Source organism: Stegodyphus dumicola, chromosome 8 (genome assembly GCF_044657685.1).
Source record: "Stegodyphus dumicola isolate Sdum_Otavi_A_Nest chromosome 8, ASM4465768v1".
Lineage (NCBI taxonomy): Eukaryota > Metazoa > Arthropoda > Arachnida > Araneae > Eresidae > Stegodyphus > Stegodyphus dumicola.
In genome coordinates this window covers 62,598,527-62,619,538 of record NC_140775.1, presented here as the reverse complement: position 1 = coordinate 62,619,538, position 21,012 = coordinate 62,598,527, and the positions used below count along the sequence as shown (strand labels likewise).

Here is a 21,012-nt window from a genome sequence, read left to right as displayed (position 1 = left end):
TTTCTGCATGCCATCTTACCAGATTTAAATTTATGATCTATAATCCGGAAAAACCCCTAATCCGGAATCGACGACGAGTCCGGATTATGGGCTTTGTACTGTATATATATATAATTACAAAACAATTCTCTTGAAAACAAAATATAAACATGCTTAGTATTTTCACACATTAATCTGCGGAAAAATTATCATTAAAGACATAAAGTAAGAAATTTAGAACTAATATTTCACAAAGCCAAAAATTGAAATTCCATATATATATCTTATTTATTAGAATCAAACTAATCATTAATTGCCTTACTTTTTCAGCTTCAATTTCCTTTTTTTGTGCAGTTTTTGGTTCAAGAATTCTCTTAGTATCACTCTCCTTTTTAACTTTTTCCTCTTTCACATCAGTTGCATTATCACCTTTCCTCATTTGTTCCATCTCAACCTATTATGAAATGAAAAATTTCAATTAATTCTGCAATCAACAGTTTGAGATATTAACTAGTGTAAAAAAAAATTACCTCTCTCGCAATCATTTGTTTCGCAGAATATGTAAGCATTCTTTTCGGTTTCAAATTGCCTAATTTTATTAGCTCCTCAATATTCCTGTAATTAATACCATTATAATATAGTAAAAAGAATATTAAAATACAACAGCTATTATAGCTTATAACAAACATTTTATTTTAATACTTTTATCACATAAGTTAGATATACAATGAATGGCCAAAACAATAGACACCTATACTTAAAACTACAGTGAAATATGTTTAACGCGAAAACGCTTAAGACGAAATATCGCTTAACAAAAAATAATATAACAGTCCCGACAAACTACTATATATTTTCATGCATTTTGTTTCTCCTAACACGAAACAAAAATCGCTTAACACGAAAAGATATCCTCTCTGGGAATGAAGAAATATGAAAAACATCGGCTTTGCAGGTGAGATTTAAGAGGGGTGTGAAGTGCAAGAGAGATGGTTTCACATGTTTCTTAGGAGGCTAACTTGGCTTTCAAATATACTCGGAGTAGCCTGTGATACGAGCCAGTTTTGTTTATCTGAGCTACTTTCACCTTCCACCCCTACAAAGTGACACAGTTTTCTCAGCTTTCATCAGTTGGCTTTGGAATTTGGTGATAAGTACATCGCAGCATGAGTAAAAATCAATGAGTTTTATTCATATGCTGCACTCAGCATGTCTCCGTCTCTTCATATGCTGCACTCTGCATGGAATTCAGTGACTCCAAGGATGAATGAAAATTGTTTTCGTCATGCACGATTCAAAAAAGTATGAGATTCTTTCGCACCAAAAGAAATGGAGCAGGAGGATATTGAAACTGAGCCGACACTTAATGAAACGCTTGAGAAAGTTTCCATATTATTGGACAGTCCTATTGTATTATCGGAAGCATTAGTTGCGGTAGTAGATGATAATGTGTGTATAACCCCAATTATGGCAAAGACATTTTGGAGTTTATTCAAAGCTCAAAATATATCATTGATGCAGATTCCAAGGACAAAAATGAAATGAATAATGCAGCTCCTGTTCCCATGTCATCCGAAATGAGGAACAGCATGAAAAGTATGCACAGTTATTTAGATGCACATTCCAATGGTGAAATGAATAACAAAAGGGATGGCATTGAACAATTTGATGCTAAAAAGACAATGCAAAGAAAAATATCAGATTATTTTCGAAAACCTCAATAAACGTTTTGTTTTTCAAAAAAGTTTGTTTTTTAAGTTCTTGTGGATGTTTTTGTTTCAATAATTTTTATTAAATAGTACATGCATATATACATATCTATGTAAACAAATGTACTCTAATAAACTTAATTTTGTTAAATATATGTTTTTTTTTTTTTTTCCAATACCCTTTAACATGAAAAAAAATTTCAGTACCCTTGGTTTCGTGTTAAACGATTTTCACTGTATTTCAATCCCATACCAGAATGAATAATGTGCTTTCATATATTAAATCATTAATAAAGAGGATTTGCAATGCAATTGAAACCAGTGTTGAGAAGTGTGCCATATTTGTTGCTGATGACATCTTAAAGCAGGCATTGGCAACCTTTTTTGAGGCTACGGGTCAAAATAAACCAAAATGTATGTATTAAGGAGAAGTTTCAGGTCAATGGTATTTTCATTTTAAAACAGCCATTTTGGTGAATAATAAGATACATTTTATTGAGAAAATAATTACAATACACTTTAAATATTAAAATTATAAATTTAATTATTACCTAAACAAACATAATTAAATAAACTTTATTCTCTTCAATATCAATAGCTTCCCCGATGCTGAAATTGTGATGTTAATTTATTCAAGTCAGGCCTATACGTACTTGGTCATCTTTAGATGATTACTAATACCTGAATTTTCAATAGTTAAGCTGCTCCTGTTCATGCTTAAAATAAATTTTATATGCAAAGATATTTGTTCACATTTATAACTTGAACTGAATGCAGACAAAATGGCAAAGCCAATTATTTTCAGAGATGAAAAATTTCTAGGAAGTGAATCCCAGCTCTTTGATATCATGAAAAGATCATATTTTTTTCCTTTTCACAAAGGATAGGCTTGAAATTCTTTCTTTTTTATATCTGTTTTAAGTAATATTAATTTCAAAGAAAAATTCTTCATCCATATGCCTCTTACATTTTCAAAATTGTGCAGTTATTTCCTTAGAGTTGCAAGATGAAATCATTATAACGGTTCATTATGTCTGTTAAGAACAAATGTCTTAAAAACAGTTCTTTATCATTTAGTCCGAGATCATGTTCAACAAATTTGTAAAGAAATATTTCTATCTCATCAAAACACTCTAGAAATCTATTAAGAACTTTACCTTGATCTTAAACATTGTATTTTTGAATATTATAGCAAATTTTCATAGTTCAATTTAGTTTCTGCCAAGAAGGCTTTGAAGTGCCTGCATACTAATATTGATTGTGCTACTAATCATGTTTATGATCTTAGCAACTTTTTCCATTAACACCATTAAGTTGTTGTGTTAGATGTGTTCGTAAAAACCTTTCCTTCATGTATGATGCAATGAACAATATGTGAGAAGCTAAGTAAGTTCATTTTCCATCAGTTTAAAAAATCTAGCAGTTTTTCTTCTCAGCTAGAACACCATCAGTTTCTATAGAAAATACTTTACTTTTAATCCAACATCTGCCCACTTTTGGAATTGGTACTCTTTTGTGCTTGGCAAAAAATATCAGTGTCTTTGGTCATGTCATTCACAGAAACAGACTGCAAAATGCTTTCATCAAGTGCAATGCTAATTACGTCACTAGATAATAAATCATTTTCTACCTGTTCATCAATATTTTCTGCCATATCTACAATGTAACGCTGAACCGTTCTAGCTGACAACCTGAACTGACTGAGTTATTAAATTCTCTAAATATATTTTTTACTTGCATAAAGTCATTAAATAAGTGTTCAGTACAAATTATGAATACATTTTTTTGAAAAATTTGCCATCTGTAAATGGTTTTCCATTGGTATCAATGGTATGAACTGCAACAAAGCTTTCAATATAGCATATTACAGCTCAAAACAAAACTCTTTAACAATTTATTTTGTTTTCCCAAAACTTAATACACATTTAAAAATGCATTAAGATTTTTTTTTTTTTTTTCAAATGGTACAATTTTTTTCAATTTCACTCACATTTTTATGATTTTAACAAAAGTGTCACTCAGTATCATAATTTCTGGGGGTTAATTACATCTGGCATCTGTGCAAAGTACATATCAATTTGTCCCCATTTTCAATACATCCATACTTTTCTTCTACACATCTTGAAATAATCTCTTTTTTTATTTTTTACTTGTCCATGTAATAATTTATTTTAAATATTGATAAGTATTTCACTGCATAACTATACTTGCAACATTATTCTTACATTACTGAACAAGTGATAAACCTGAAAGTGGACTGGGAGAATGACACCACTATTGTGAAATGTTTGTCAAGGAATTACGAATTGCCATTGCCAAAACTTATAGATTTCTCTTTTAAATTATGTTACAAATTTTATTTTTTGAAAATAAAAATGCATGTTCATTATTGCAACCTTATAATCAAACAAAAATGTTGTTATTTATTTTCAGTTTATATTTTATGTATTCTTCAAGTGAATATAAAAATATGAAAAATATTTATGTTTTACAATTTATATGTATATAATACACATAATTTTCGGAACTCAAGCAGGCCATTTGAAATTATGAAATGGGTCACTCAGTGACTCATGGGTCATAGGTTGCAAGGCCTGTCCTAAATATTAGTCTTGTGTTCATATGTCTGATGATACACTCAACAGCATCCAGGTGAATTTCAATAATGGTTAAAGTATTTCAATCTTCCAAGTCGCCAAGTTGTATACATACATTTAAAAATATTTGTCATGCAACCTTTGACATGCACCTTCAACTGTGTCCAGATAATTAGAATAGTATATATATATATATGTAGTAGGGGAGTTGAAGATGCTAAATAACAATTCCAACATTTTCCACACCACAGAACATTTAATAAGAAAAAATCAGTAGAAGCTACAGATTGAATTAAATACAAGTGCTGTTCGACATAAACAAGATTCTGAAAAGCTTTTGCCAATTTTATAACATAGTATCTTAGTGCCTACTTGCACTTGCTGTCGTATTATGCAGTTCAATTTACCACCTGCTCGTGGAAGCATACAGTTCATTATTTTTCCAGAGACATCTTACCACCTTCGCATGGGATTGAAGACTCTCTACATATGTCATACTCCTCTTTCACCTCGCTATTATTGCTGGTGCATAGGTGAGGCCCTCTGGTGATAATGTTGCACTTACGGATACCACACATATATATTGAAAGAAAAAAGTCAAGATATAAAGTAATATGGACATTTTGGAAGAATAATGTTGTGTAAGGAAAAAAAGGTGTGCAGATAAAAAATAAGAAATTCTTAAATACCTTAATAATTACTTCACACATTTCTAAAATACCAAATTTTTAATATTATTTCTTAATTTACACTGCGAAAAAAAAGGGAGGGACAGTTCTATATCTCCCATTCTACTGGGCTGATTGACGAAATTTAAACTGCGTTTTTCATGTCTCGAAAGCCCGACTTAGGATATATATTAGCTTTATATATAGCACTATTCTAACATAGGTATTTTGACACAAAATCGGACTTTTTCTGAAATGACATAGCAATTTTTTTTCTATATTTCGATTCTACGACTCAAATTATGCCAGAATGCCAAGTTTTGTAAAAATCACACGAGTAGATTTTAAAATATTAGCTCTCAAAATTTTAGTTCCTCAATGTTAATTGAATTTGGCAAATATTTATTAATATCTCTTTTTTAATTAAACATTTTTTATTTTTCCTTTCACATTTCGAAATTTAGGTTCCTTCCAAATAAAATTTACTCATTTTTTGTGTTTTATATTTTAAATTTCTATTTTTAAATAATTTTTATAAATTTTTCGAAAAAAATTTTGAATTATAACCTATAAAATTTTTACCATCATCTTAATGTAGGTGTAGTTCGAAGCATACCTGCAAAAAATTAGACTTTTTTTATTCAAAATTTTCTAAGATATACACAAATTTACATATTTTCGCATTTTGAAATTTGGCATCATTTTTTGAGCGATAATAATGCCAAATGTGGTTTATGGATTTTTGTTACAGTGAATTGTCACAGCTACTTTTAACCTTAAATTTCAAATAAAATTTTACGGAGAATTAATTATACGAAATTCTTTCCCTCAATGATGCGTAATAAATATTTATTAATACTATATTAAAAGCTATTTTTTAAAATTACAGATTATATTATTCAAATTTTTAACAATTTTTTTTTTTTTTTAATTTCTCTCATTCTTCCCTTTTTAAAAAAAATACGAGGGCCATCCAGGAAGTAGATTACGTTTCCGTCTGTGTCCGCTAGGGGTGGGGCTAGCGCGGCCATCTTGGGGTCAGAGCGTTGCGCAGCTCAGTCTGCATCTAGCCATGCTAGTGAGAGGTTCGTGCTGTGCTCCGTTCAGATACTGTGACGGTTTGAAATGTCTGCGTTAATTGAAAATCCCGTGAGCTGCGAGGTGCGCTCAGTAATAAGGTTTCTGACTGCAAAAAACTGTAAACCGATAGAAATCTATCGGCAGCTTCGTGAAGTGTATGGGGACAACATTATCACTGAAGGTGGAGTGCGTCAGTGGGTCATAAGATTTCAAAATGGCCGAACCAATGTTCACGACGAAGATCGAAGTGGGAGACCCAGCATAGTGACCGCCGAACTTCTCGAAAAAGTCGATGCTAAAGTCCGTGAAAATCGAAATTTCACAATAACGGAACTTTCTTTGAGTTTTCCACAAATTTCGCGAAGTTTGTTGCATGAAATCATCAGCGAAAAGCTTGGTTACCACAAGTTTTGTGCAAGATGGATTCCAAAAATCTTGACAGAGGACCACAAAAATCAGCGAATGGCTGCAGCGTTGAACTTTTTGGACGCTTACCATAAGGATGGTGACTCTTTACTCGATCGCATCGTTACTGGTGACGAAACATGGGTGAAACATGTGAACTGTGAAACGAAATTGCAATCAATGCAGTGGGGGCACACAAGTTCTCCCCAAAAACCCAAGAAATGCATGCAAACAATGTCGGCAAGGAAGATGATGGCGACTGTTTTTTGGGACAGAAAAGGTGTAATTTTGGTGGACTTCCTGGAAAGAGGCACTACAATAAACTCTCAAAGGTATTGCCAAACTCTCCAAAAACTCAGAAGAGCAATTCAAAACAAGCGCAGAGGAATGTTGAGCTCTAAGATCTTGTTGATTCACGACAACGCCCGGCCCCACACGGCAAATGTCACTCGTAAAGTTCTTGAATCTTTTAAGTGGGAGTTGTTTCCTCATCCGCCGTACAGTCCCGACCTGGCACCGAGCGACTTCCACCTATTCCCAGCAATGAAGAAGTGGCTGGCTATGCAGCGTTTTGATGACGACGCACAGCTGCAAGAAGAGGTAACGAAGTGGTTGAAGGCGCAGGCGGCCGAATTTTTCGACGAAGGAATTTCCAAGCTCGTACATCGCTACGATAAATGCCTTAATTTGTATGGTGACTATGTAGAAAAGTAGTATTTGAGTGTGGCTTTCATCTGTATATAATAAAATTTGTTTCCTATACTTTGTTTATTTTTTTTATTCCAAAACGTAATCTACTTTCTGGATAGCCCTCGTATTTGTAAGAGTAAATTTTTATCTTTGGCGTTTTATTGTCTACTACTTTACTTTAACTTCATTTAAATCGAATTGTGTAAAACTGAGAATTTTCGTTTGATGTTTATTTGAATTTTATGAAAATATTTTACGACATTAACTGCATTATTTATTTCTAAACAAGCTGTTGCTTATGAAGTGGCTGAAAGAGCGGCTGATACTATCATCCATATTTTTGAAGCACAGTATATTTTTATAGAAACATAAGATTTAGAATAATCATTTTTATAAAAGTCAAATTATGATATAAACATACAACCCTCTAGATACCGAATTAATGGAAGTTCAATGGTTGTGTAGAAATAATCTGCAGGTACTTAATGGTTGGATAAGTCAGCAGGTTCTGCGGACAAGTAAGAATAATTATATAAACAACACCCAACATTCTGGATTCAATTAACAACGAGGGTATGATGTTTATTAAATAAATTTAAGAAGTTTTTAAACATAAAAAATACACTTATTTTTTATCCTAAAATGTATTTTTCTGTGCAGCGTATTTTCATTATATCCTTAAAACTCTACTTCTTAGAATGTAATTGTCAAGAACTGAATTCTAATCATCAGTAATATAATAAGTAATTATTATGGTTATTAAGAAATCCTTCTTATAAAGTAAATGCAAATATTTCAAAAAACTTTCTGTCTGAATGCAAATATTTTTCTATGCAAATATTTCTAATTTTATATTAATCAAACTTGCACATGATATTATTTATTTCCACTTCAATTCTTACCATCAGCTCTAGTAGAAGTTACAAATCAATTATATTTAGTTAAGGAATGACCATCTAAGTTTAGAAACAGCGTACCGTAACAGCAATTCAATTATTGGCGCCGTATGTTTCATGTTACTCCCGATTGGCAAGCTACATGATTTTTAATGAGTATTCGAGTTTTGCTAGTAACTTCACTTGGAAATCACGCTTAAACTAGGTTAGTTGGTTATTTGAACATAGAAAGAGCATGGGAGCTATTTGGTTAAGATGCTTTCATAGAGGACCTTTCTAAAAAGAACCAAAAAGACTACAAAAACCAACCATGCAGCCTGGGTTAGACTTCGCAACAAACAATTAGTATTTAAGAATCTTCAAATGCTAAGCAACTGGTGAGGCTCCAATTAAATCTCCAATTTAATATTTTATTTGTAAATATTTAAAATATTGTTGTATTCTTAGACACAAAAAGCAGAATTTATGTTTTGTTAACTCGTTAGTAAACTACCAAGCCATAGCGCAAATGAAAATTCAATTTCTTTTGCAATAATTGTATTCACTTAATATTCTTGGAATATGAGCTAAAGAAGGAATGTTCTCGGAAGATTAAAGAAGTGTTTAAATCCAGTAATATTAGGTTTGTCTTACAAGCTCAGGTATTGAAACGATTCTGCAATTGCCCGAGTAGTTGACTTGTAAATGGCTGTGAATTAAGCAGATGACTTTTAATCTTACGTTATTCAGTCAGAAAACGTATTCCAAATGTTTTGTATTGCATGACAACGCATCTTTTCATTATTCAATAACCAATCGGAGAACCTCTTGTGTTACGAAAATAAGTATGTGTACTCAATCGTCTGGCATGTTCTTCAAATTTGTCTTCTTGTGATTTTTTTCTTTCCCAAAAAACTAAAGTTGCCTCTGAAAGGAAAGTTTTTTGACATTGAAGAGGGTGTATGACATCTACTTTTAGAGGCGTGTCGAAAACAGATCTCTACAAATCTTCTCTTCCATTACATGTTGTGCATTCAGACAAAAAGTTGCATCAGCATAAATTCTATAATATATTTTTATTACATTCTGATTATCTTATTAACATACAGTGAATATATACTAAACCTTTTACTTCAGCTTCAGTAATTCGGAATATTTGACGGAATTGTTGTCGGAACTAGGACTTAGAAGATAAGACAAATTGAATATTTTGATAATCCAATAAATTCAATGTCGAAGTTTCAATATTTTATTTTCGAAGAGAGGGGAAATTTTTTCAGTTTTGATCCATTATCCTAAGTATATTTGCTTCGATTCTTTATTTTTTCCATTAAAGCGAAAATCTTACGCATTGTATACATATAACGCATAGATTCAAATTAAAATTTAATAATATAGAGGGTGTTTATAATTAAAGTTCCACTATGAAATGGTCATAAAAGGAAAACTACTGGATCAAATGTTATCAAACTTAGTAACCATGTAAAGGAGGTCACGAGAACTTATTTTCCGCGAAAAAAACGAAAGTTCGAAACCTCATCACCAGCGGAGGCAATGGCGCTGTATGCAATATTGTTAAACGAAATATGGGTCGGAATCTAACTTAACCTTTTGTTGCACGGGTTTAATATGTTGTATACCCTTAAGAAACTTTGAAATAAGCAAATTACCATTTAAAGGTGTTAAATTCGATAAAATTTGAGTGCACCATCCGTTTAAGGGAGAAATTCGTCCGTGAAAACCACGAATTAGCGATTAGAAAATGTGAGATCACAAATCACTCGCACAAGTGCGCACAATCTGGAGATCGTTTTCTTACAGATCGCTAATTCGTAATTTTTTAAGCCTGAATTCGGCCCTAAAAACCTGAAGATACTGATTCAAAACACTTTTAATCAATCTGGGCCAAAGAAATCCCTCATGTTATCTACCTAGTTCCATTGCATTCTGCTACTGCATTCGATTGCATGGCAGTAATTCCACACCGTTTGGTGTGGAATGACAGCTAGTTTCATAACTGAACCATTTTTCTCTGAAGAGCAGTCGATAGCTGGACCACTGTGATTGCAGCTCGCTTAGAGTCAATATTTCATGATACATGAACTGCAGTTACATGGCATTTTAGAACTATGATTTTTATGCAGGGCTGGGCCCCACCTCACATGTGTCGCACAGTTACTTAGGCAACATTTCATGAATGAATGTCTTATAGGCCGACACTTTCCCTCTTCCCAGCAGACCTTAACCTCTCTGTGACTTTTGGCTATGGGGTTATCTCAAAAGCACCGTTTATGGTGATAATCTAAACAATTTGGCAGAAATGAAAAATGTGATACACCGACATGTCTGTAGCATTCCTCCTGATATGCTAAGAGCTGCTGTTGAGAATGCAGTAACAGGACTTAGCTTGCTTTTGTAAAATGCTGGACGCTACATTGAACATGCTTTGTAACATGTTTCAGAAACGATTAAACACATTTTAAACTGATGTTTTCATGTCTTATTTCATTTAACAATATTGCATACAGCACCATTTTTGCCCTGGTGGTGAGTTTTTTAACTCTTTTTTTTTTCCTGCGGAAAATAAATTCCCATAACCTCCTTTACACGGTTCCCAAGTTTGATAACCATTTGGTCCGGTAGTTTTCCTTTTATGACCATCTCAAAGTGGAACTTTAATTATAACCACCACGTAAATTAAACTTTAAAAGTTGGACAGTTTGATTCAAGTCCCAGCTTTAAAAATATATATATAAATATAAATTTTTATATTAATCCTCTTAGAAGGAATGTTTTAAGAAGCTAATTTTGTCTCGTGTTATAGATTGTATTAATTATCTTTATTGTATTGATTATCTTTAATATGATTTAGATTGTTTCAGCCGATATAAGAATCGGGTCATTCGGTGGTACAGAATAAAAACTGCTGGACTGTTTTATTTCTTTGTAATTTTACAAAAAAATCTTTTAATTAAAATATTTATCCTTTGGACTTCGCTTTAAACTTTATTTATAGTTAAAATGACTAGAAAATGAAAAGCTGTCTTCAGCTGAAACGCAATTCATATAATTGATATTTTAAAAAAAATGACAAGACCGCAAAATTTATGGTAGTCTAGCAATCGAAAAATCTTAATTTTCTTGTGTGAGCACTGAAAATAACTGTAGGAGAAAAGTAAGCAAAAATTTGCAGAGAAATTTGGCTGTCAGACATACCAAGATATTTCAAAAGGTTGGACACTTTTGAATATACTTTCAGGATACTTCAAAGAATTTAGGTGTTCAAAGAGAAAACACTTGTACGTGTACACTAGCAAATACCATCAATTCAGCTTGTGTTAACAGAAAAGAAAAAAATGATATCATTGCAGATTAAAGTGAAGAGCGACTGGTTCTAGACTATATGGTTGTATAAATTTAAATTACGTTATAGAACATCATATCGTATTATAAACAGAGAATCCCATGATTTCTCAATCAAATTATTTGAAGATTCAGGAGTTTATCCAGTGATGTATGTGGATGTCACCTAAAGACGTTTCTTTCCCTCCTGATGAAACAGCGGCCGAGCAATAAAGTTGCTGAACACTGGTAGTTCGGTCCGAGGTTCAAATCCCACGAACGGACTGGCTGCATGGGCGTTTTCGTAGTTTTCCCCATGTGTAAGTGTATACGAGCCAGTTTCCCTTAGAAAGTCCTCCACGAAGGCATCCCTCCTCTTAGGCAGATAGCCCTAGTGTGCTTTGTCATAATTAAATAAACCAAAACCTCTTGATGAAACTAGTCTTTCAATTTATCTCATACCTTCAAAATGCTTAGCTTCTAAAGACTGATAAAGTCTCTGATGAAATGGATTGAATTGAATTATTAAGTTACGGCAAAGCAGGACTATCTGCTTAAAAGGAAGGATGCCTTCATGAAGAAATTTCTAAGGGAAACCAGCTGGCATACATGTTACATATGAGAAAATCCACGAAAACGCCCATGCAACCAGCCCATTTACCGAGATTCGAACCCCGGAGTGAACTACCAGTGTTCAGTGACTTCACCGCTCGGCCGTTTGTGGGCCTTTATGAAATGGAAGGCGATAACTTTATTTAAAATGATTGTCAGAAATACCAAGATGTTTTGAAAAGTTGGATGCTTTTTAATATATTTGCAGAATGCATAAAGAGCAAGAATGAAACAGAATGCCTGAAGAAAAAGAGAAGAAAAAATAAATTTTTGCGTAAAATTTAGTATTTGTATTTTTTTTTTTTTTTTAAACTTTTTAATCTTATGATATTTGATTCTTGCTATTTCAAAAATAAAATATTTGACTAAAATATGAATAACGTTTTAAGAAACCAAATGCAGGATAAAATTGTGTAAAGCAATGGGCACAATGATAAAACTGTTTAAAGTGTATGCAAGTCATCCTAAGTTAAAATGTCGGTTAGGCATCTTGCTTATTTATATATATCATTTCTGAACAGAACATTGAAAGGCATGTTAACTGTGCTTCACTGTAATTTCTCTTTTAATATATGCAGTTTTCAAACGCATTGTAGTCTGGGTTGCAGAGTATTCTTCCGAAAGAAATTCAAATAAATAAAATTAAATTCTGAAAAATTTATATTAATAAATATATTTAAAATGCTCAGTTCGAATGAATAAATAGGTAAAATAATTATCTGAAGAGACAATGCAACACTAACAATTAAAATAAAAGTCTAAAAATTTTAAAATTATCTAAAATAGTAACTATGACTAAAAATATAGTATAAAGAAAACTTTTTGAAAAAAAAAAATAAATAAACAATTCACCTTTGATTTAAACTATGCAGTTCAAATGAGTAAATAGAAATTTTTAAAACAGTTATTCGAAAGAAACCATGCAACTTATACAATTAAAATGAAATTCGAAAAAGAAAAAAATTGCTTAAAATTAATAATAATTACAATTAAAAATATAATATAAAGAAAAGACGAAATGATTGGGTATTTGAAAGAAGGATTGGGTCTTTTTTTCCTCTCACGCACAATGTAAAAATGGAAATGAAAATAGGTTGCCACATACTAAGAAGTTCGTCAAGTGAACTAATTTTGGCGCAAACTGAATAAAAAGCACCAACATAAATTGTTGAATTTCTCCATAAATTTAACACCAAATTTTACAAAATTTAATATTTAGGCATAATTTGAGTCGTAGAATCGAAATATGTAAAAAATTGGTATGTTATTTCAGAAAAAGTCCGAATTCGTGTCAAAATAACTATGTTAGAGTAGAGCTATATATAAATCTAATATATATCCTAAGTCGCACTTTCAAGACATGAAGAGCGCAATTTGAATTTCGTCAATCGGCTCAGTAGAACGAGAGATATAGAACTGTCCCATTTTTTTTTCGAGCAGTGTACTTTACAAATGTACTTATCGAGGCCAGCTCTATATATCTTACCACCTGATGCAATCCCTGCGGGTACTAAATTTTGCTACCAAGTTTCTCCCTAAGTTCTAAATTTTTGTCGCCACTAAATTTTGGGTGCCAGTGCTTTTCCTAAATTCTAAAAACTTCGTCATCCCTTAATTTTGTTGCTCAGTGCTTGTCTTAATTCCAAAAATGTTGTCTTTTCTAAATTGGGCAATATGAGCTCTAGTGCCGGTTTTGGGTTTATGTGAAAACGAATCAGTTATTCTTAATTCAAATAACACTAAATGTAATCTTGTGGTTTATGAGTATCATGAATAAAATCTATTTTTAGCATATGGAAAGTAATTTTTTTTTTTAAATTTTTCCTCCTCAACATTTCTTAGAGCATTTAACTTTAATCATCGCCAAGCGTAATATCAACATAAAAGCTTACCATACTCTTTTTTATTCAATTACTAATATAAAAAAAATTGCTTAGGCATCACTGCATGAGTCATTGCTCAAGTTGTCATATGCTGATAAACATTCGGTTGTTGGGACTTAGATATTGGATGTTGGGATCTCAGACTTTGTACTGTATACTTCATTTCTCTCCATCATTCTTGAATGAAACTATTTTTGCATACATTTCATTTATGATTACACTATTTTAGAATACTGCAAGGGTTATAAAAAATACTACAAAAAAGGAAATGAGTATGATGCATTTGGATTTCAATGCCAAAGTTGATGTTTTTTTAAACACATTTAAAGACCATGGGGGATTTTTTTTTCTATTACTCTACATTTTCATCAAAGAGTAAAAAACCTTATTACTTAACCATAAAAAATTCTTTTTATCATTTTCTTTATTGTATATAAATAATAATCTAACAATCTAGATTTTTAGAACTTGACATCAGATATGCAGTATTATTACATGATGCCTCTACAAAATTTAAGATAGAATTTAAAAAAAAAAAAAAAAAAAAAAAAAAATTCTGTAGTTCCCAAATGATAAATCCTGATAAAGATTAATAATATATGCTACCTTGCTTTCTTTAAGATACTATTTGCATATGGGAAGAAGTTTAGATGGAAATTTTAGGTTCATTTTACAATGGATTACAAGATCTATTGTTCTCAATGTATCATTTTACAATGGATTACAAGATCGAAAAACAAACACAATAAAATTACTTTACATAATGCAACTATCATTAAGTATTTTATTACAAAGGAAATCTTTTTAAAGTAAAGTAACTTTATGAAACTCTTCTTGATCACCAGATCTGACACAAGCAGGTTATTTTGTGTTCCTAAAAGTGAAGCCTCATCTCCAGAGAAATGTAATGTGAAAATTGAAAAGCATTCCAACAGTTGACTTTTATTAAGACATGTACAAGCTCTATAAACATGCCAAAGGATGTAACATCAGCTGGAATTTAAAGAGATGCCTAAAAAGTGATAAAACTGTTAAATTCATATCTTGATTTTTTTGTTTAGTAAATTTTGCTTTAAAACTTGTAGAAACACTGTATTTCTCCCTTTAAAATTAATTTGCTTTACTTTAGTAAACGATAAAATGAACACTAAGCCAAAACTAAAACACCGCCATACTTACGGATCAAGAACATAGTTATAAATTCCCTCAGGTGTTCTCTCCTGTCGATAATTTAGATTAAAAGCCAGCATTAACTCAATGACCCTTTGCAATTCACTCTTTTCTTGCTGACTATACAACTGAGTATTAACCTGAAAGAGATTTATATAATTTCTGTAATCCGTACTAAAATATCAAGATATACTTCTGTCAGCTTTTCCTCCGATATAATGAAAAAAAATTACATATTTAAAAGTTTTTTATTTATATTTATGACAACCAAAAAAATAAAATTAATGCACTTGTTCTTTTTTAATTATTTTTCCCTATATTTCAATTAAATTCCATATTGTGAGTAATTAATTTTGAGAAGATAATGTAACTTATTAAAAATCTTTCAGAATTTTAAGCACTTAGGATAATTTTTCATATGCTTTAGCTGAAATCTAATTGACATCTAATATAGATATCTCAGTACACATATCTCAGTACTATCAAAGATAATTTCAATTTAAGTTTCTCCAACTGCCAGCAAATGTATATGATAGCTATGCTTAATATATAATAATAGTCACCATACGGTCAGAGTAAAAATGATAGTTAATTAAATAATAAAATAATATTTTAAAAATTTGCAATTTGGAAACAGCAGACTATAACATTAAAGAGAAGTTTATCATTAAAAAATTTAAAAAGCATAAAATAATCCAAAAAGTAAAAAATTCAAACAAATATTTTACTTCTCATAAATAAATACAGTGCCATCTGTTACCAGCTCATAAAAAAATCTTTACAATTGAATAAAATTAAAACTGAAAAATAATTTTAATTTTAAAAGCTCTGGTATTTATTTTTGCACTTTTTTAAGCATAAAATGGCATGATTATAAAAATTTCAAAATATAAAAGTGTACATTATTGTTTCAAAAAGGAAAAAATATGTATGTATGTATGTATATGTATATATATATATCCAAGCATTTGCAATCTTGGTATTGTAATAAAACTTCATTATAACCAGTAGATTTCATTCTGAATGCAGAAAAATGTGCACAAAAAGTAGAAACAGAAATTTTCACTCAATCTATATTACAATGTGCTATAAACTTATTTCATGACATAATAATAGTATAAATGACACTGACCATAAATTAACACTCGTACTCTAATATCATGCATACAGTATATAATAACACTTGTTGCAAAATAATATTCCCAAAAGTCTCAGTAAAATACCTTTTTTAAATAATTAACATATGCCATATTAAGCAATGCACTTTCATAACGCGAAAGATATCATGCATTGCTGACTGAAAGAAACATCTATCTATCGCAAATATAATTTTGCAAAGTAAAAATATTAACACTTCTTTTTGAGGCACTAATGATTCATATGCAACACTGAAAAAAATAAGTACTTGGCTAACAGAAATGTACAAAATCGCTGAAGATACAGACTTTTGATTCAGTGTTAATAAAGGATATGGATATTTCCATTATTAATGCTAAATCAAAAATCTGCATTTTATTTTCACGGAATCAGCACACATAGGTAGTGCACAGATAAAATATGTGTGCAATTTATGCACATTTCAAATTGCACTCAAGGCTAAAGCAAACTCAAGAATAAATGGTAATTGAGGTATCACTGGACCTAGCTACTGAACAGAACATACCCATCCCCTAAGTGGGCTATGGGAGTATTTTCCAAGCAAAGGTATGATCACAGACAACTTAAAACCTTTTTATCAGTTCTATAGCATTAAAAAACATCATGCCATGTCTTATGATATTGATAAAAATTTAACTTCTGATGAGCTGTGGTGTCAATTTTTAAAATACAATAGCATTGAAACTTTCAATGACCTTCTAAAATTTTTCAATTTTATTTTGCAATATTAAGTAATGCAGCAATGAGAAAAGCATTTTCTCTAGTTTATTGCTGAGCAAACAAAAGAAAGGAATTTTGTATTAATATGTTCAGTTACAGAGACCATTGTAGCAAAATATAATTTCTAACATATGACGTGTGAAAAATTTTCAAATATTTGTTGCAAGAACATAACATGCAATTCTTTTACAAAAAGTGAGTGCTGCAGGCAAGTACAGGGCGATTCAAAATGAATACAATGATTATAAAAGGCTATAACTATTTAATTAAAAAGAATTTATTAATAAGAATTATATAGAATGTAGAGAAAAGTTCAAAATTTCATTAGCTATGGTGAAGCACAATGAATCAGAAGCCTGCGCACGTACGATTTCAGACTATGCATTGGTCAAACATCTGGCTCACTATAGGTGCATCACACAACACATACAGATGTCATAAAATATTTGAACAAAAAGGATGTTTACACAAAGCAAAAAGTACCAAAGGGCTATGTGTATCAGCAGAAAACATTGAAAGAATTCATTTCAAGTATGAATGAAGGCCACAGACACTAACGCACTTAGCCAGTAGGAGTTACAAATGCCACAAACAATGGTTTGGTGTGTTCTCAGAAAGTGGTTGAAAATCAAACTGTATGTAATTCAACTTCTGCAGAAACTGAAACAGGAAGACTACATCAAATGTATAAATTATACTACATCAATGCTAGAAGCCATGGAGGAAGAAACATTTGCTAAATGTTTCATTTGTAGTGATGAAGCAACCTTCCACATAAATGGCAAGGCTAACTGGCATAATATCCGAATATACAGTACGGAGAAGCCTTGCAGTGTAATTGAACATGACGCACTGAAAGTTAATGAGTTTTAAGCGATGTCAGCACATAAATTACATGGTCCTTTTTTCTTCACTGAGTTAAGTGTTACAGCAAACAATTACGTTAATATGCTTGAGCAATGGCTGATGCCACAGCTAGATGGGGATTCCAAAGATTACATCTTTCAGCAAGATGGAGTACCTCCACATTCGAGAATAGAATTTCGCTTATTTTTAAACCAACACCTTCCAACATATTGGATTGGTTGAAGTGGAGATGCCCGCAACGTATTCTGCTCTTGGCCATCTAAATCTCTAGACTTGATACTCTGAGATTTCTTTCAAATGGGGATTTGTGAAAGACCTTGTGTAGGTGCTTGGTTTGCTGAAAACAATTTCAAAACTCAAAAAGAAAATCAGATGGATAAGCAGTGAAATTTTCAAAAATTGATTGAGAAATTCACTCCTGCAACAGAAAAGTTTTTTTTTTTTTTTTTTTTTTTTTTTTTTTTTTTTTGAGGGGGGACAAGAAAAGCTGTTTTGTTGCTAGATAATGCCTCCTGATGCATAGGAATCTCAAGATGGTGATATTAAGGCAACGTTTTTGCTCCTTCCCTAATATGACTGAAATATGGCAATCTATGGATCAGAGTGGTTGGAAATGATAAAAAGAACTATCACAGAAGCTACTATTAACTGTGATAGAAGAAATTGAAAAAGGACAAGACATGACTGAAAAACTGAAATGCATCAATGTAAAGGATGGCTTCTTGGGTTACATAGGCCTGAGTAAAAATAAAGATTACAACAATTGCAAAATCATGGAAGAAGTGGCTAGACAATGGTGAAAGTATGAAAAGAGAAAACGCAGATAAAGCTTAGGAAACAATTCTACCTTTAGTGCAACATATCCCCAATGTGAAGATGCATCTTTGAAAGAAATCAAAATTCGGATAAAAGATGATGATCAGTATGAACTAAATGATGAAAAAAATTGCTGCTCTTTAAAAATGAAATTGCTTTAAAAATGCTTTAAAAATGAAATTGAAGATCAAGATCAAGCACCAACTTTTAAGCTCTGTAGATTTCACATACATAAAACTCTAGAAATTGTAACTAAATATATTGAGCAACAAGAAGCTACAGGAATCAACACAACGATATTGCAGAGATGGCAAGACTTCGAAGCGAAGAACGGCACTTATCAAGAAAGCAGACTACTATCAAAACCTTCTTTTAGTGATGAGAGGACCGCACTTTTGAAGCTCTGTATATACTGTATTTAGCTTCAGATAATTCAGATAATAAACTGCAAGTTCATTTTTTTAATTAATGTTTTCTATTTTGTTGCAAAATCTGATTATTAGGAAGAAGAGGGTAAAATTCAAATTAAAGAGAGAAGTTAATATTAATTTTAAAGAACAAATATAAAATTCATTAAAATTTTGTAAAATTTTCCCTTTCCACATTTAAGTCTTATATTTGTTTTGATCTGGATATTGCTACTCAGTTTGCTTTATCTGTTTATAAATTAATCAATTACTACATACCTTCAGAGCTGTACCTAAAACATAATTATAAATGAAAATTCACAAGAATTGTAAGTTTCAGTCAAATAAATTGAAATAAACTAATACTAAAATAATTGATTTTTCAATACTTACAGGCCTCAATGTAGGTTTAATAATTTCAAGTAAAAAAGGAAACACATCAAGTAGAAGGATAGTAGGATTTAAGAAAGTTTTTAAAGTAGAAACCATTTCTTTTATCATACTGGATAATGTATTTGACAGCTGAGCTCTTTTAGATTTATGCTGAAATTAAAAGAGAAAATACTTTAAAAAGCATACCTAAGGCATTTAAACAATCTCAGTATAAAGTTAAGAAGACAAATTGCTTGCAAACTTAAAACCTGATAGTTTTTAAAATCGATTGAGAAAATTTCTGCGATCAAAAGACACTTTTTCTCATTAAAACAAGATATTGACAGCATTAAAAACCAAAGAAGCATGACTATATATATAAGTAACTTCTCTTTGCAGGTAATTTAAAACTTTATACTAGATTTAATGATAAAAATTTACATAATATATTATAAAAGTTTTTAGTTATTGTGTGAAATGTGATATAAACTAATACTGCAAATATTTTCCATCAAAAAATACACTGACTTGTCCCAAGACATTTTGAGTTCAGTTCCAATCCACTACATTAAAATAAAATATCAATAAAATATTGCAGAATTTTATTTATTTTGATTCCCATATAAAAATATATATATTTGTGCATATAAAAATAAAAGCTATTTGTTAGTGAACCAGCAGATACAAGAGGGCAAGTTACAGCTTCTCTGATCATTAAATAGATCTTTTTTTCTCTTAGTTTTTTGTAAAATTTTAATTCAAACCATTATTATAGCAGCCAACCTTGAAAACTGAAAAACTGGGAGATTTTTGCAAGAAAACCAAAAGTTTCTTCATACTGTGCAGCGATGCCATTTTGAAGGAGCAATAAATTGACTATTTGTAATACAATTTTGGTGTAAAATATATTAGTAATTAATTAAATATTCTAAATTTTATGTTCTTTGGCTACTTTTGTTTTTTAACTTTCTAACATTTTTAACAATGAGAAAATCTGAATAGGGAAGAAAATCTTTTATTTAAAGAAATATTTTTAAATACAATGAAAATAAAATTAATAATTAGTGTGCATAATATTTACTTAAATAACAGAATCTAATAATATTTATAATAATTTTTACTTAAATGACAGATAAACTTAGTAATGTACCATACAATGAATTAAAATAAATACAAATATTTATTAACTTATTAAATAATTGTTGAATATTCATATAAAAATCTACAAATGCCTGCTGTGTTGGTATGGGAATAGTGATGGGCAATAAACAGCACGATAAACAGCATAATCAGGAAACCCTGCAAAAGTAGTTAATTGTGCAACTTGCTTTTCTTTTCTCACTCCTTCAGGAAAGGACAGTGATATGACATTCTCTATTATATAACTATGTTTTGATATGTATTTAGTATACTAATGAATCATAATCTATTGTCATGTGTTAATAAAATGTGTTTGTGATCTTTCAATTTCCATCTAATAACCTCTTTTGGATTACACGTCTCAATTAGCTATAATCTCACTCAGGCTTTCTAGATACAAGGTAAGATGAATCATTTTGCGCTCTACTTTTAATAATTTTGTTTTGCAAGGCTACAAAAATGTTTTACAACATGCAGTTGATTAAGACAACTCAAATAAAATGAAATTTAACATGGAAAAGA

At 30.9% G+C, this 21,012-nt stretch overlaps 1 protein-coding gene across 3 annotated transcripts in view; it reads right to left on the bottom strand.

Annotated features, from left to right (window-relative positions):
• cutlet (chromosome transmission fidelity protein 18 homolog) overlaps nt 1-21,012 on the bottom strand; it is an 86,864-nt gene that overhangs the window by 7,975 nt on the left and 57,877 nt on the right. For all 3 annotated transcript variants that reach the window (XM_085821914.1, XM_085821912.1, XM_085821913.1), the window contains exons 18-21: nt 19,372-19,521; nt 15,020-15,150; nt 510-594; nt 302-433 (exon numbers count right to left, since the gene is read on the bottom strand). In XM_085821914.1, coding sequence (XP_085678040.1) covers nt 302-433; nt 510-594; nt 15,020-15,150; nt 19,372-19,521 — 498 coding nt within the window. The remainder of the gene's footprint in view (nt 1-301; nt 434-509; nt 595-15,019; nt 15,151-19,371; nt 19,522-21,012) is intronic.